Source organism: Cynoglossus semilaevis, chromosome 1 (genome assembly GCF_000523025.1).
Source record: "Cynoglossus semilaevis isolate Cse_v1.0 chromosome 1, Cse_v1.0, whole genome shotgun sequence".
NCBI lineage: Eukaryota > Metazoa > Chordata > Actinopteri > Pleuronectiformes > Cynoglossidae > Cynoglossus > Cynoglossus semilaevis.
Window position 1 is genome coordinate 20,636,268 of NC_024307.1, and position 18,332 is coordinate 20,654,599.

The 18,332-nt window shown below is 38.2% G+C and overlaps 2 protein-coding genes across 2 annotated transcripts in view; one reads left to right on the forward strand and one right to left on the reverse strand.

Annotated features, from left to right (window-relative positions):
- Positions 1-13,592, forward strand: part of pea15 (proliferation and apoptosis adaptor protein 15) — a 32,650-nt gene extending 19,058 nt beyond the window's left edge. Inside the window, exons 3-5 of the mRNA XM_008318451.3 lie at positions 7,672-7,846; positions 7,935-8,090; positions 8,623-13,592. Coding sequence (XP_008316673.1) covers positions 7,675-7,846; positions 7,935-8,090; positions 8,623-8,687 — 393 coding nt within the window. The 5' untranslated portion in view covers positions 7,672-7,674 and the 3' untranslated portion in view covers positions 8,688-13,592. The remainder of the gene's footprint in view (positions 1-7,671; positions 7,847-7,934; positions 8,091-8,622) is intronic.
- A 1,704-nt stretch (positions 13,593-15,296) lies between these two features.
- On the reverse strand, positions 15,297-17,782 carry mrpl48 (mitochondrial ribosomal protein L48). The gene is made up of 8 exons (XM_008318441.3): positions 17,595-17,782; positions 17,376-17,434; positions 17,060-17,091; positions 16,908-16,987; positions 16,392-16,561; positions 16,202-16,304; positions 16,017-16,106; positions 15,297-15,618 (listed from the first exon to the last, which is right to left on the reverse strand). The coding sequence occupies exons 1-8, from the start codon at positions 17,613-17,615 to the stop codon at positions 15,544-15,546; spliced, it is 630 nt and encodes a 209-aa protein (XP_008316663.1). The 5' UTR covers positions 17,616-17,782; the 3' UTR covers positions 15,297-15,543.
- Between the last annotated feature and the right edge of the window lie 550 nt (positions 17,783-18,332).

Consider the following 18,332-nt stretch of genomic DNA (forward strand, 5'->3'; position numbering starts at 1 on the left):
CACACACACACACACACACAGTTACCAGGTCAGGAAATTCATTAGATCCAAAAATCTTCTTGCACAAAAACTAAAGCACAGACTCTCGATGTGTTCAGGGGCAGTTTGTTCACTGTCCATCTGTGTACATATCCTAAGCTGCAGAGAAGCTGCACCAGTGAAGAGTCTGTGTTGGCGAAGGCAACGATCAATTCTCCCCCGCGACACACAAACACAAAAACACACTTTCATTCTGCGGGCTCCATGTGGATGTGGCCTGCATACAGATATCCCTAATTTTTTGGCACCAGCTCCTATAGAATCGGAGGGTTGAAGTTAAAGAATAAAAGCCAAAATAAGACAGAGAGAGAAAGAGAGAGAGAAAGAGAGAGAGAGAGAGAGAGAGAGAGAGAGAGAAACTCCATGGAAGACTTTTGTACCGCAGTGAATACAAACTAATGTACACTCTAGAACAAACAGCACTGGACTGTGTGTTAAGATGAAGATGAAGAGATTGATCCAAATGTTCTGAACACTGGGGACGTTATTCTTTTTAATTGGTTTATCCTAAACCCAGACCAGAATTTTAAACTGCCTGTTGTCCAGCACAACAAAATTCAAATGGAGCAAAGCCAAGACCTGAGGTTTTTCTTTTTTCAATGAGCCCCAAGGTCAGTGTTCACATCAGCCAGTCTGATTGATGTCAGAGTTGTGGATTTAAAGCAGATCCACTCCGTGTTTCCTGCAGTTTCACCACATCCTGTTCTGACACTGAGGGAATGATTCCACATGGTGTACGAGAAATAATTAGAATAAGACGGGGGGCGGGGGGTCTGGGGGATCATCAGCTCATCATATTTGGCTCGTCTCTAGCTGCCTACATGTGGAAAGATAAGATGGTTGCAGATGTAAGCTGATTGCTGATTGGTTTGCTGGTCATTGGTTGGTTGACCAAAATAACAATTTGGTTAGTTGGTTGGTTACCTGGGATTTTGTAGATTGGTTGGTTGGTGGGCTTAGTTAGTTAGTCATTGATTTGGTCGGTCAATGGTTGGGTTTCCATTGGTTTGTTGACAGGCAGCGGGAAATGGATTGGTTTGTCAGTGAGATTTTTTTTTTAATTTGTCAGATTGTCAGATGGCGGTCTGTTGTTGGTGACTGCAGTGACAACACTGTTTTCCACACCCTGGTTGTTGTCAACAGGGGGCGTACATTTATCACTGTATTACAAACCTACAGAGAAGCAGAGTGGTGGTTGTAATAATAAGTATCCGTCAGTCACTGACCTTTCTTCTCTCTTTCAGTATTAGTGTAGTTTACAAGTGCATGACCAACAATTGACAGAGTGGACAGACACAGAATCTTCAGTGTGGGATCATTCATGACATTGAAACAGTGGAGTCAGTCTTTATAACCTGTACCTTGATCTTCATTCATATGGACTGAGCAGACTCCATTAAAGAGGCATCGGTTATTTGTACTAATCTCTCTGCGCAACGATGGGTTTCATTCATACAGTACATCTGCAGTGTTACTATTGTAGTACTATCTTTCAACGACATGGAACTGTTGTTAAAAAAAAACATATTTGATTCTAACCATCCATTCATTTAAAAATCACTGAATTGTTTTATAACAAGAAGCCAAAATTTCTATACACTCAATGCCAAAGTGGAGAGCTGTTTGGAAACCACTGCTCTATGCAATTAGTCGCCCCCTAGTGGCAAGCTGCCATTTCAGTAAAACTAATTCGAAAAATGGAGATGATGTCCAGTTCATGTCTTCTCTGTAGTTAAGGGGAAAACAACAAGAGATCAAAATAGGAAATGCCCCTTAATTTAACAGACACAACAACAATGCTGCTTTAGTCCAGTAGCGCCACCAGGAGAGGTAACAGAGGTATTTAAAAAGAAGCATCAGAAGCAGCCAGTGGGTCTTTTCACTGGATCTGAGAAACAATTATTTGCTCCATTTGCCCAATATTTTTATTTATCTCTGGTTTTCATGGCAGCCAAGCGTGACCACATGAAACAGCAGCGAAGCGAAGGCACGTGGGCTGGTGTCAATTGCTTGAAAGAGAAAGGGCAATCCGCTTTTTACTCAGAGATGCAAACACTAAATCTCTGGCTCAACATGGAGACATTTTCTGTCTTTTGAAGACAGGTGTTTGCGTCAACCAACAACAGTTCTCACTCTTGGATCTCACAGCCGTAGCTGCTCTTACTGCTCTGAAGGCACGTCAAATTCTAAAGGAAAAAACGTGCTGTGAGTTCCATTTCAAGCAACAGATGATCTCTGACAATACGGCAACATACAGTATATTTGAAAACATTGCCTGACTTGATGAATCCGGGGCTGAGCTTGGAGCAACGTTGTCTCCAGATAACTTCAGCACACGTATGGACAGATTTCTATGAAGTCAGGAGGAGATGGAAAAGATGGCGAGTGGGCAGGACTCCCACTCACTGCCTCACAGTCCAAATCAAGTCAAACCAGGGGGGAGGAGGAGAAGGAGGTAGAGAAAGTGGAGGAGGGGAGGTTCTGAAAGGTCAGGGTGTATTTAATGAGAGACTTAATGAAGGAGACAGAGACTAACTGCTTATATCACTGCCTGTAGGAAACAGGAGTGAAGTAGGAGAATAATGAGGAGTGGGAGGAGGTGTGCAGTGTGTCAGACCAGTCACTTCAGGGCATCACAACCCTTTTGGTGGTGACTTTATGTTTACAGCTGTAAGAACGATGAACGATGGGTGTTGTTCTACAACAGGAGACACAAGGGGAGGACTTCAGTTAAGAAGGATATTAGTTTCCAACGACAGGTTCAAAAATATGGAGCAGTGTTGGTCGATTGGTTGGTTGATGAACTGATTGTTGATTTGCTAACTGTGTTTTGGTTGGTTGGTTCTACGATTTTTTTGAATAGTTAAATGTTGGTTGGTTTGTTGGTCATTTTTTTGGTCAGTTGATCGGATGGTCCTGGTCATACTATTGACTAAGATTATGGCCTTAAACATTTTTCAACTATTATAAAAAAAATTTTTTTAAATATTTAAAAATATTTAAAAATGTAGTTCCTGAAAATCATCACTGAACATGGAGTGTCAGTACATTTAAACTAAAATGATTAAAGACAACAAAGGATGTCTCACTTCAGCACACACCAGACTGGTCGCCTGGAGATACCGTGTAGAATATTGTTTCTGCAGAGTCTCCAACTCTGAGCTGTGATACTGGTGGTTGGGTTGCCATGGTGAAAATGTAAAGGCTGGTGTGCAACGGCACAGTTGGCCAGCACCACATGTGTGAAGGAGACTGAGTGTTGCTCATTGTGTTTGCTATCGATTAGAGTGTCACAGTGAAGACGGCACTGACTTCATGGGTAAAAAATCAGCACAGACCAAACGTCTGTCCTCTTTGTCAAATCTGTGATTTTATATTCCGAGTGGAGATATTTTTTGCAGCCAAACAAACTTTTTTTCTTGATGTATCTCCACAGTACGATCATTTTTACAGTCTCACATGAAGCAAGAGTTCGTATGAAGCAGGTTCAGGCGACACCAAATAATACGTTTCTTAACATTTTCTTCTAATCCGCCATAAAGGTCACACACTAAATTTATAAACTATGCCATGGCACAGCTACATATCTACTTGTGACTTGTTTGTTTTTATCGTACCACGCGCGTTAAATCAAATTTCATTTAAATGTTTTGTGAATAATCTTTTAACTGTTAAAGAACCAAGAGAAGAGAAGTAGCGGGAGGGAAGTTCTGCCCCCGTCGCTAGGTAACTGTCTCTGTGCCCAAAGGCAAAGCCAGGTCTGGTTTCCATGGTAACATCATTGGCGTGAAGGTTGAGTTTTGGTGGCTGTGGTATTTGTGAAGTGAGTGATGTGAACAAAGAGAAGCACTCAGCAGGTTGAGTGTCAGTTCAATTTAAACGTAGGAAGAGAGAGGGCGGCGAGGTGTGGGGGGGGTCACGGCGGGCGTGGAGGGGGGGTAACAGAGCTAATCTCCACACGTGTACCTGAAATTATCCGAATTTGTGCAAGAGCAACTGCTGCAGGGCAGCCAGTCTACAGACGTTACATGTGGCGACAGTTGTTTCTTTAATTCTGTGTTTGCAAGGAAGCCTCTCAGTGAAGGTCATAATAAAAGTTCTAAAAAACAAATGACATTTTAAATTCGTAGGATGTTAAAAAGTTTGACTGTTAGACAGAAGGAGCTAATAATCATCATTACTAAAAGATAGCCCAGATATAACAAGTCTGAAGTGAACTCACTCACTCAAGAAAACTCAAACATAACACTACAGCTAGTGATATAGCCTATAAGGTTTAAATGGGTCAGCAAAAAAATGGATGTACAGAGAAGCCAAGAAACTCCCTGAAGCTAGCTAAAGGATAAGAAAATAGGCACATTTTTAGCATAGAAGACAAACACATGTCAAAATACTGACAGATTTACCAAGAAACATCCGATATGGTCCAAAAGGGAAAACTCAATGTCAGCACAAAAATACCTTAAACATTGATAGAGACATATTTGTAAAAAGTACTGAAAAGTAACAAGCAGTAATTATTAGAAAAACAAAAACAAGAACAACCAAAGCTAAAACACATGTCAGTAGTATTTGTTTTTGTATTATGTCCCTCTATCTCTAGGCTTTTGAGTCTTAATGTCTTTTTTTCACGTGTGCTAATATATTGCATACACTGCTAATACTACAAATGACGCCAGTATGTAGTGGCTATATAATGGCAGGCCAACTCTACTACACATTTGATATGAACTCGCTGGCCAGATATAATTACACCAGGGGCCAGATTTGGCCCGCGGGCCTGAGTTTGACACCTGTGATTCAGAGCATCTGGCTACTCTTTAACATTCAACGTGAGAGGGACGTTGATCGCCGCAACAACTCACTTCAATAAATGAATAAATGCTAAATATAAACATTGAATGTTCCAGAAGAAAAATGTCACCTAGCTGTTTCATTTGTCGAAACTGAGCGACTAAAAATTGTAAAGAGTTGAGTCTTTGCTTCTGACTTAGGGCTAGTCATTTTATCACTGTTGGGTTTTTTTTTTTTTAATTATGTGAATAAACAAACACTGTTTTCATCCAACAAACGCCCGTGTGTTTACACCACAGGTTAATAAATACAGACTTTTCTTCAATGTAAAGCCTAGTATTAGAACTGCCATCTAATATCTGTTCACAACTCTGTACCTCACACACACACACACACACACGTGCACATACACACACACACAGGCACAGGCAGCAGAGACACAGGAGCAAGCAGACAATAGCATGTCTGTGTTCATGAGAATGTGAAGCACAGTGGGGTCTCTATGTATGGACACAGTGTCAGCCTCGTCCCAGAGACAGAGACAGAGACAGAGACAGAGACAGAGAGAGGCAGCGTACTGCATTTTGTTCATAAAGTTTTTAACAGCCTCCTTTCACCATCACAGTAGGAGCAGAACTTCAAATATAAACACCACAATATTCACTTGTCCCTTTTTATTTGTTTAATGCACAGGTTATTTGTTTTCCGTGAGAATAAAAGTCACTGCTCGTTCCTAAAACGTTCACTTTATGAGAAATTCTAAAACAAATAATGACATTTTACCAAAACCTGAAACAACATCATGTTCTATATTTTAAATAGCACTAGAAACAGTAAAAAAAAAGTTTTCACTGCAGTAGCTTGAGGCTAGGCATCTCTATCATGTGTACTGTATATTACATACAGTATATAAATATATCTATATTTATATGTGTGTGTGTGAATGTACTATTTTAGATTAATGATATACTTAATGATTTTTTCATCATCATTAGATACGAGGGATGTTTAGATCTGCTCAGATAGAAATCCTCCAGAATATCCCATACAGATCACAGGAGGCCAGTTGTTGGTGGTGGATATAAAGTGAGGCAGACCAAGTGAAGCCATTGTTTTTCCTTTGTTTTTAGTCCGTGCTCCTGTTATGACTAAATTATGTTCTGTGCTGTTATCCACCACGTGACTTGCACTGAAACTCACATAGTCAGTGGAAAAACACTGACTCGACCAGCCTGACCTCGTGTGTTGGCCAGTGATGGGAGACGCTGCTCATCATCTGTTCTCCAGACCTTGACAACTGCATGGACACACTCCCTGTTTCTGAGTTCCTGTTGGCCAGATAATCTCACAGGTGGAGATGGTACTGAGGTCAACTGCCCCCCCCCCGCCCCCAAACTCATACATGTATACACACACACACACACGTACCCACTTCATTATAAATGCTCTCTGTGAGACCTGTGCCCTGCAGCTTCACTAAAGCTACGATAACAGCTTTCAATTAAACTCTCAATAAAAACTCTTTCAAATGAACAACGTTGTTCATTTCAATTTGTTTTATTCTTTATTCCAAGGTGACTGCTGACAAAATTGCCAAAGCACTCCTTGAAACGTGCACAAAGGGGAGCTGTGGGCCATTGTGTTGCTAAGTGGGGAGCAGTCAGGGCAACCAGGGTTGAGGAGGCTCTCACACACACACACACACACACGCGCACGCACACACAGGTTCACTTTGAGAGAGAGGGTAAAATGCCCTGTCATCACTGTGCTGAGGTTGTGGATCAGACAGACCAAACTGAAATGCCACCATGAGCCCGTCACAGAACAGACAAACAAATCTGACCTTAAATCAGCCTCTGGGACGATCACATTCTAAGTCACATCTGCTGTGGTTTCACTCCCTCCTCACACGCACCACACCACCAGCACCACAGCCTCTTTCTCTCCCTGTTTTAATGTCATGGTTAAAAGAAAATGTTCTTCTTTCAAATGTCGCGGTTGCTTTTAACAGCCTGGTGGATAAATGTGGAATTCTTCTTGGATGTAAACACCTGGTCAGCGGCATCACTCTGTCTCCATACATCCCTGTGACAGAGCTAAAGATGATTAAAGAGTAAAGAAGTTGCTGTTGCACAACCATGCGCGCCACAGTGAAAGCGCACCCTCCAGTGGCAGCTGTGGGTATGGCCTTAGCACGGTTATGTAGGTCAACTCTTTTTGGTGTTTATCTGAGATGAGACTGTTCAGATCAAATGCAGAGAGAGTTTTACACCAAAGACAATCATGCACTGCACCGAGCTGCCTGGATGACAGCGTCAGGAGCCAATCAAAAGAGAGGAAAATATTTTTAGATACATGGGGCCATTGTCAAGGCCCAGCGTCAATATTCACAGATGCAGCGTCAGAACTCCTCTGAACTTTATTAAAAACACTGCACTTCCCACAAAGGAAGGGCTTTGCGACCCTGGTGCTTACTAAAAGAATTGACAGGCCACTAGAGGGGGATGCATATTTTTTCACTGCTCCGTGTGATTGAATTAAAAGTCACAGCTTTGTGAATATTGAACAAAAACAGAAGACGACAGGGAACTGGAGCTGAACTTTAGTGAATGCCTCCGACAGCACTGACTCTGGGGAAGAAGTGTGTGTTTTTATTCTTTTCCCTTCCACTCTGACAGTGTGCTATTGTCATTACTCTGTTTTGCCAACATTTTTAAACAGTGGGAGAGAAGGATAAGAGGCCTGGTTTGAACACAATAAGATCTTAAAAAGGGATGTTTTTCTTCTCAGTATCCAGGTTTACTCCATTCATCCAACACTTTTCTCTGTCTCTAACAGAATATGGCGGAGTACGGCTCTCTGCTCAGCGACCTGTCTGAAAACATCACCAATGAGGACTTGGAGCAGCTCAAGTCAGCCTGCAAGGAGGACATCCCTGAGGACCAGAGCAACAACATCACCTCCTCCAAAGAGTGGTTCAGCTACCTGGAGAAGAACGACAAGTTGGCCCAGGGTAAGGCGGCCAGCGCCACTTCTTGATCTGAACATTCTCACCACAGCGGGATAAAGGCGTATAATAACGGAAACCACCTGTCTCACAGATAACCTGTCCTACATCGAGCACATCTTTGAGATTTCACGGCGACCGGACCTTCTGACGAGGGTGATCGAGTATCGCACCACCGTCCTCAAGATCTCTGAGGACGACGAGATCGACACCAAACTCACGCGCATCCCCTCGGCCAAGAAGTACAAAGGTAGCCACACATGCTCGGTAGAACATCTGCTGAAGCAGGTGTCCCAGAACCACTGAAACAGCAGGGAGCATTGGTGTTCAGAGCGTGTGTTCACACCTCTAGAATGTGGCACAAAATACTAGGCTTTCATACAACATGAATTATTGTTTTGGTTTTTTTTTTTAAGATGAGTCATACAGTTTTCAATGGAAGGTATCTTAGTTGTCTGAGTGCCATCTTGTGGTTAAATATGAAACTGTGCCCACATTATTTCAAAAAGCAACCTCAACTTTGGGTCGCTGAGCTCTCAGAGGTCGACAGAAGGGTCATGAAAACATTTTAATAGCTTTTTGAACCCTTGTATTATTTTTAGCAGGGCATCAGGAAAAGAAATCCTCTTAATCCAGATTAGATCCCACAGAATCAAGGCTGAACAATGAGGCGTTGTTATGAAATCTGAATAATGTTTCAACATCCAAACATTCATAAGACTTTTTTGTCTCTTGTCTTCATCTCTCTTTCTGCCTTTTCCTTTTCAAACTCTAAAACAAAGATATCATCCGTCAGCCTTCTGAAGATGAGATCATCAAATTGGCTCCACCTCCTAAAAAAGTGTGAGCTGCAGACCGCCACCCCCCACCACAGCCAGCCCTGACTTCAACATGATTCCTTCTCTCCTGGCACACTAAAATAAATCATGACCGGCCGTTTTCTGAACCACCTCATCATTTCCCCGCTTCACCGCTGACGTCAGATCCAGTTAACACACACACTGACACACACAGACACACATTCAGACACACACACCAAAAAGTAGAACGCACTATCCTCCTCCCAGCACTAACGCACGCTATGGCGCAGAACCATGCACAGGCAGCCGCCACCTACTGTACCTACAGAAACAACCAATCAGATCATAGAGTCACAGCCTCTTCAGGCTGAGGGAAGATGGGAGGCTGCAGGAAACATAGACAATACAAAAGAAGACGAAGAAGAAGAGGAAGAAGAGGAAGAAGAGGAAGAAATCTGGAAACAGATCAGCAGGTTTGTCTGTACGTGAGAGAAAATGAGTGAGAGGAAGTTTAATTTGAGCGGGTCAGTTTAGCGATGAGGTCTGTCTCATGTTTACCCATGTTTATTTGTGTTTGTTGAAGTCGCAAAAGTTTGATTTTGAAACTGAAAAACCAAGATTCAAAACCAAACAACTAAAAAGGAAATGGCAAAGTTTCACCTTCAGGCTAAATGCTAAATCACACCTCGCGTGACTAAGCATTTATTTCTTCTGTTATATTAACTTGAATATGAAAATGGGAAAAAGAAAAGTGTTGTTTAAATATTTTAAAGACAGATTTTGAAGGTAAACAATTTGGGGATCAGGTTTCACATGAAGTTATGGCTAATATATACTTACATCAACCTGTAGTTATTTGTTAAGGGTCAGATAAAAGTCATTTTTCTCATTATTATGCTATGAAAGTTATATATATATATATATATGTTATTAAAATTTAAATAATAAAATCAGATGCAGATTTGTATTCTTATAGCCAATAGTGTGGGCTTTAAAGAATATTTAATTTTCACTTTATTTTTGACTTGAAAGTCAGAATTGAGACTTTTTATCTAATAATTAATAAAAAAACACTGAATTTATATTAATTCAAAAATGCTGAGCTATTAAGAAAGGATTTTAATTTTTTTTATTTAAAAACATTACATGTATTAATTCTTTTACTAAAAACCCTGATTTACAAAACATTTCTTTAAGAAGCCTTAGAATTAGAACTCTTAGAAAAGTGACTTTTCACCCCGTCCTACTTTCCATCTTTTACTTTCTTTACATTTACAGTATATTCTCTGCCCTGATTAAATTTAGACTTTAAAATAGCATCTGTTTAAAAAGCAGTCAAATTATTCCAAAAGTTTAAACTTTCTTTTATAATATATTTTGTTCACAAAATGACCGTAAATATTGTGCCCCTGGCAGTAAATCTGATTGTGGGGAAGGAGAGAGCGCCCCCTTTGGCGACTTTTCCTTTATAATACTATATCAAAAGAGTAAAGATATTTTAGGAAAACCCTTTAAAGATGATTTTCATTTCATTCCTTGATATCAAAGGACTTGTCACAGCAAAAGATATTCAGACATAAATGTCCTCAAATTCCCTGACCTCTGAATTTACAGAATGTGGACATCCCTAGTTGAGCGAATCAGTTAGTTTGACCACCTGCTGTATGAGCTGATTATGTGTGTAAATATACAATTAATATATTAAAAACAAAACTTCAAGCAGACCTAATATATCCAGCTGTGCTGGCTTTTGCAGCAAAATTGTCATAGTTTCAATCTGTGTCTCACATGACAACTGTGGTAGTTCTTTTTAAACAAAAATATCAATATCAAAAAGAGTCAAAAGCAGCAACGTACATCTGGGCAAATACAAGTATATTTTAGGAGGAGTTAACTCAAATATTTGGGGAATAGGCCTTTAAGAGACATATTCTAACATGTTGTTTACCCCACTTTGCCGTTTTGTTCATTATGTACAGACAGAACGTGACCAGAAGGCGGTTTCACTGAAGGAAAAACAAACAGAAGTTTTGGGAAATTAAAAAAAGACGATCAAATGTCAAAAAAGAGAAACAGGTCTGGCATCAGAAGCCGAGTGCAGACAGGAAAAATAAAACGCAAACGACGGCTCATAATCCACTGACTGCCTATGCCTATACTCCACCATGCACCATCACATTAGCTAGCAAGACTGTTGGAACTAAACTATAAGAAAAAAAACATTTTTAACACTGTGTTTCTCTTTACCCCACAATGAAGCCTTAGCAACTGTTGACTGGAAATATATGTCACACAGCTGTGACTGTGTGCACAGAGCAAAGCCAGACGCCATGATTAGTTAACAAAAAAAAAAACAGCTCTTACCTTTTTCAATGGAACGTGGTTAATTGTTCTTTCAAATCAGCCAAACGTCGGGCGTCAGAATCTCGGTGGATCTGTTTCTGGCCTCTTTGGTTCTATAAGATCGGAAAAAATTGGGATGGCGTTAAAAAAAAAAAAACCTTTTCCTTAATTCCCTCCTGAAACCCTAGTGCCAATGACTAAGACTTTTATTATTTTGATTGCACTTTTTGTGATCTGTTGTTTTTTCTTTTCTTTTTTTGTATTGCTGGCTGTATATTGTTGTGTTGGACCAATTTGTATTCTATGCATTAATGTCTGTGGAATTCTATGTTCCCTCTTGACAAATTGTTTAATCGAAAGAAGTGAAGAACTCCTGAGTTGTGAGAGGACAGGGTGTTGGTTTAGTCCTGGTGTTCTGTCAGGGAGCTGATATGACTGGATAGGAGAAGACGAAAATGTGCTGGGGAAAAGAGGTCTTTTACAAAATGTGTTCAATGTGATTGCTCCGGTCTTTTTTCACCTAGTAAAATCTTCACGCAACTAAAATATGAACGTGTTTATCGTCAGAACAACAGCGGTGAAGAAATGAATTTTTGAAGAACAACAATGGTCGGGCTCGACAATACCTAAAAGACAAATAGTTTCATTTGCAGACAAGGGCGGTAGGTTTGACACCGATGGATAAACAAGTTTAGTTCCTGAACATTCAAAGTCAGAGTTAAGATTTTTATGGTTTTGTCACAAAAATATCCATACCTAAATACCTAAATAATTGCACTCAAATGAAACAGGCTTTTGTCCAACTGTGCATCAAACAAGGAAACAGACTGTATGGAAAAGTCGATCTCAGTCCACACCACACCAACTCCACTCAGACAGACCTGAGCAGCTGTAAACATTATGTAGTAAAAAAAACAAAAAAACATACAGTACATGGTCATCATCTCTTTATTGACTTCTGATTTGTAAACCACTTCTGGTAGCTGCACGAGGGCTCTGTCCACTTCTTATATACAGTCCATGGTTTATCTATTTGCACTGACATTTTACCAAAAACAAAACCCAACAACGGCAGAGTATTTCTGGGTGGATTTTCACCTCCAGTGTCCAGACCAGTCTGTACAAAAAAGACAAGAGCCTGAGTGAAGCGGTAGTCGCCCTCTTACACCTTCAGCCTTCAGATGAACAGACAGTAATAACTAACCAATCACAGTGGAGAGTATTGGCTGAGGCAAAGGTAGGCATTTGTACTTACTGCTATGACCTGTGGGTAATGGTCTTTTCTAGAAAACAGCAGTGAAAATGCCACTGACTAAATTCCAGTTAAAAACTGTGGTAACTGTAAAATAATCAAAAAGCCTTGGTTTTCATTGTTGTGCAGCAGACAAACAAAGTTTTTTGTTATTTTAAGCGCTTCTTAAATATCAAAGTGTGAATTTAGTACATGTGACTTAGTAACTTCATTTTATTTTGTCCTTATGCTCAGCAGTAATTTTTCAATAGTTTGACTTGACTGTTGTTTCTCGTATCTGTATATTTTAAATAAATTAAAATAAATCAAACTGATTGACGTTTTAGCTGCTCCTGGCCGGATCTTTCTAATTAATGTGTTGGTTTTGTATTATTTGCTGAGATAAATAGCAGTTACAGCCTCCAGCTCTGAATATATCAACATATCAGTCACGGTGATGTCAGAATTTGGATCTTTATGTACAGAGTACATATCAACTTAGTAAATGCTGCAACATAGACGCCATAGATCGTATATAAGAAATGGAGGTAGCCTTCAGACTACCGTTCTAAGTAGGCAAAGAGAAAAAAAAATTGGTTTATTTTTTATATATGCTTAATGGTATGAACCTAGATTAGATAAATATATAAATATTTATGGTAAAATACCTAACAATATTCAGTTATAACTACTGTAGACGAAATGGAGACAGATATTGTAAAGATATTTAGCATATGAAGCTAAAAGTCAAATCAAATTCAAACACAGTATGACTATCCCTTTAGCGTAGGACTGTTTGGTTTTGGGGTTTGTTGGGGTTTTTTTTTCAAATATTAGGATGTAAATATGTATTTTGACATATTTTGTTTTGAAATTGATTAATTTATTTACTGCTTATATATTGTTGTTTCTATGTATTCTGATCATGTTTTACTAACCTTAAACAAATACGTGGGATATAACCTGTTTGTGCTTCTCTAATGTTAAGGCAGATCAGATACTGACCTTATTTCAGATTGTGTTCTTCTCATCATTTATATACATTTGGCTGCTTTTGGCTTCAGGTGGTGGCTTTTATGACAAACATGCTGTTGTTTTTTTGTTTTGTTTTAAATGGATACTCATTTTCATCGTACTAACTGATGATGTAACATGGTATGTGTTACTGTGTTGTACGCGTTGTGGTCACTGCTTGTGAGATGAGTTTATTCCCAAAGTTTGCGAATCATGACAAAAGGTTGGTCACAAACACCGTAATTTGATATTTCTTTCCTCTGTATGGCACATGTTGTTTCCTGTATGTCAGAACAGAAAAGTGGAATGATGCTAATCCCTGATGTTTCTCCAATGGGGTGAAAAGATTGTTTTGTCTGTTGAATTGAAGTTTCTTTTTTTTTCTTTTTTTAGAGCCACAAAGGTTCAGTATTAAATTCTAAACAGGTACAAAAATACAGTGAATAAAGTATTCTCACGTTAAAACAATGTGGTACACATACTACCAGACCACCTTGTCAACATAAAAAGTTAGCAGTAGACAACAAGCTAACTAGTAACGCTTAAACAAAATATTCTTATTTTCAAGTCAACTAATACTAGAAAAACAGGTACACATTATTTGTTGTTCTTATTCTTGCCATGCTAACTTGAGCTAGCCTTCTAAATCTGTTGGTGGCTAAGGAATTATCTTTGAGTGAATGTGCAGTTGTGATTAGCTGTTGTTTAGCCATTAATCTTGTGTATTTTTAACTGTAACAACAGATTTAGTTTATAAGATATTTAAGTATACTGTACATTTATGAATTCATGGAGGAATTCCTAATCGTAATGGTTTGTTTTTAAATTGTACTGTTTATGTATTTATCATACCAAACATAAATGTAAACAATACTTCTACTACCATACCACCTTGCCACCATCAAATAATATAGTACAAATCAACTCAACCTAACTAGTATTTGCTTAAGAAAATTTTATTTTCAAGTAAATCACTGTCAATAAAACAGGCACATCATGCCTTGTTCTAGTCATTTTGGTGCCATGCTAACGTGAGCTAGGTTATTAAATTTGGTAGAGGCTAAGCAAATTAGCCTAGAAATGTATATCTAGTTGCCAGTGTCTGTGTGGAACTAAAACAGCTTTAATTCATGAGTTTAATTGTGTGGAAAACTAATAATTGGCCTCTTTACAAATGTCCTTATTTTACTGGTTTGTTTGAAATTGTACTGTTTACATATTGAATATTGAACTTTTAGGCTCTGTGGAATTTGTAGTTTGTTTTTTTCTTTTAAACTACGTTAGTGAATGATTAATTGGGTAACAGATAAAGTGATTAAAAAGGAAATGTGAAAAATGACAAGTGCTGGACAAGAGTGTTGTAAGTAGTCTGTAAAATGTTGGACGTATTTGTGACAACATCAGGTAATATACCATCTGCAGATAGTTGGCGCTATTTGGAAAGTGACAGGCCTTGCACAAGACTGCTGGATGTTTGTTGATGTGAATTTTGAGAATCTGATCTGGTCGTTTCGACTTAAGTCTTGCAAGAGTCTGCAGCTTTGAACAATTTGAAGAAGACAGTGACAGTTCCTTAACCCTAGTGAACCTATGTACGTGTATTTATCAGGAGATTAAAAGCAAGCGTGTGTTTTTCTTTGGATTTTTTGGCAAATAAAGTTTACATTTCATGCACAAAAGTTCTCTGATTATTGAGATACAAACACGTCACTCACAAATCTGACTGCCTTTAGATGTATGTAAAACAATCTTTTCTCTCTGATGGAAGGTTTTTAGAGGCATTTTTGCCTTGCATGAAATATTTAAACATTTATTACTACCAATTAGGATAAACAGATAATAATCTGAGATTATTAAACACTAATCTGCTTGGAGGAAAGACATAATTATATAATGAGCATAGCAACTTTTCTATTCCTATGGAAGAAGAAAATCAGTTGTTAAAGTCACCAGTGACTAGATAAACTAAACAGACTACAGTAAATACAGATTTTCTCACAGTAACACACAACAAGTATTTGTGTAACAAAATGAAACAAAAAAACAAGTCTCAAGATAACCCCTGTAATCCAAACAAAAATATTTTAATTTCCATGTTTTAACATTTTTCCTACAAAAAAAGTTTTACCTCCAGACAAAAAAAGCAAACAAAAATGTGACTATGTCATGTACAGTTTGATGTCCGTTGTAGCCCACAGGTGAGAATTGCTAAAAATAAATTACCAGATGATCCTTGATTTAAATGTTTGAGATGAAGTTCATGCGTGGTGGATGGATATGAAGAAGTTTCAAAACTGTCAACTGTTCTGAACTCCTCAGTTAAGTTTAGCCATCAGGTCCTGCAGCTCTGGACGCTCTTTGAAACGAGCTTTGAAATCCTCCTCAGTGTGCTGAAGACGGGGGGAAATAAAGAGGTAAATATGAGGGCAGGGTAAAAATATAAAAAAATATGTATACACTTACATACCCACACAAAAAACATACATTCATTATTATGTATCATTGATGAATTACCACATGACATTTATTTGATTCAATGTATCTAGTACTGGTTATTTAGTTGATACTATCAAATATATTCAAATAAATTTAATAAGTGTCAAAATTGACAAAACATTGTCAATATCACAGGCCTGTGTCAAAATATTGAAATTGACAAAACAACTTATTTAAGAGCAAAATTATTTCAAATGCAGTTTGATTCTCCCACAATTAACAATGCAACATATGGAGAAATGATTAGCATTTAAAAAAAAAAAAAAGTATTAATAAATTCCAGCCAACGCACCTCTTTCACAGAGAGCTGAACTCCCTCAGGCAGATTCTTCAACAACACATCCATGAAGATGGGACAGAGTTCTGTGCTCAGACTACGCAACTTGAAACACAACAAACAAACAACATTGACATCATGGCAATAACTTAGAGGTAAAAAGATTAAATACAAGCCAAAATGAGAATGTAAAAATATACCTGCACGACTCTTCTATGCGTTTTTAAAACAGCATCGACTGACATTTTAGTGCCGTGCTTTGGCATCACCATCACCTCCGTTGTTTTGGTTGGTAAAGCGTAGCTGCAAAGATAAATGTACATTTATACCTCAGTTAAAAAAGAAACTCATTTAAATTTGTCGTAATATTTTTGTACAGAACCGCCTCACCATTCTTCCACTTTAATGTTGAGCCGGTTGCACATGTGGTGAATGTACTGTGAAAAACACTTCACCACGGTCATGTCATAACCTGACAAGGTGACGTTCAGTGTACCGTACACTGTCCCCGCCGATGGTACGACAGGCACCATCTGAAGGTGGTCTTTTTTTTTTCTTTGCTTCAATGAATGGACAAACAATCATGAATTGGGCCATTGTAATTGAAAGGCAATAAACAGCAGTTATAACAAATAAGGGTTAGTCGCAGCTCAGATGTGAAGGTTTTTTTTTTTAATTTTTAATGTTTTTGAGAATGTTAGTTCACTGACAAGACATTTTCTATAAATCAACTTTGTAATTTTCAGCCTTATCTTGATGTTTCCCAGACACTGAAACCTGTCAATCACACAGTCTTGCACCAAAATCCATTGAGATAATCAATTAATCAATCATTTAGGCCCACATGACAAAGGAATTTCACAGAGAATTTGCAAACCAACACATTTAGAAGTGTCAGTATCTTACCACTTTTTTCTCTAACAGATGCCTCCATCGGCCAATTCCATGGGTTGGCATTTTATAATATTGTCTTTCATTGGTGATGCCTGAGAAAACAATAGTTACGCAATTAAACAGACAACTTTACAGAAACCTAAATGTCATCTTTCAAGTCTTACCCCACACAGGATGCTGAATCGACGGCGTTGCCCTTTAAACACAACAGTTTTGAGCGATTAATTGGCTATTTTTTTAAATCATAAACACAAAAACACAACCTTGAACGTCACGTTTCTTTACTACTACATTGACTATTGTCTACAATGAGGTAAATGTGTTTCATTTTTCCACGTTTTAACACTTTATTTCCATTGTAACACATAGTAACACATTTCAAAACATCAGTATTTTTTATTTTTAACAATGTTAAATATCAAACACTCGATCACATTTTCAGCAATGTTACGATACTATAACACTTTAAAGGAAACTCACCTGTGTAACTGAATCATCTTGTTCAACAGAAACGCCTGCTGTGTGAGACTATCCCGCAGCTGAACAGAGATTTGTCAAATGTCAAATAAAACTGTCTTTCAGGTTCAGTCAAATTTAAACTTCATCATGATCATGTGGATCATGTGTGTGCGTCTGTCGCTGCTGTGTGACCTCTGTGAAACAAACACTAACATTTAGCATAGAAAAAAACAAAATTACCTTCTGAAAGATGACGTTCATTGTTAAAGCCACGTGTGTCTTTATATTTTCGAACAATATAAAACAATGGAGATTTTAGTGGGGAAAACTCGGGTTTTCACGCATAACTTACGGCATTGATTAAAACTAAACATGCAGCTGCGGCCGATGACAACACCGGAAGCGCTTACAGGAATTACCTCCGTGTCCGCTGGTAAAAACGGTACGGGTGGGAAAGGTTCCGAGACAAATTACAACGTCTTAACGTCGCTGGTGTGAACGTTACTGTGAAACGTATAAAAAGAAAAAAGAAAAAAAAAGAAGAAAAGACATTTATAAAATATACTATGTTGTTTAAAAATTATGTCTGATATTATACCATGTGATTCCCAAGTTTGTTGAAGGAAACAAATGTTCCGAGGACAAAAACTATAATTGCTTTTGTGTTTTCATTTTTTGAGCACTTTCTAAAATAAAATCCAACATTCTATTATGTAATACATTGTTGTATTCAGACGTTTTTAAGTATAATTTAAGCCGAGAATATATTCATAAATTTCCCGAATGTTTTAACCTTAAAATTCAAAATGAAAGTGTTAATTTACTGTTATCTTGCACTGTAATAGCATTACACTATACGCCACAAAACCAAGAAAATCAGAATAAATAGTGTATCAATACTATACGTCTTCTGCAGGGGGAGCCATCGCGTTGTCAAACACTGTTAAATATGTAAAGGACCCGAGTATCATATTAGGT

Coding starts and splice junctions, on each gene's coding strand:
- mrpl48 (XM_008318441.3), bottom strand. CDS start 17,615: ATGAACGTCATCTTTCAGAAG. Junction 17,435..17,594: donor TGAACGTCATCTTTCAGAAG/GTAATTTTGTTT, acceptor ATCTCTGTTCAG/CTGCGGGATAGTCTCACACA. Junction 16,562..16,907: donor ATCTGTTAGAGAAAAAAGTG/GTAAGATACTGA, acceptor CATTCATTGAAG/CAAAGAAAAAAAAAAGACCA.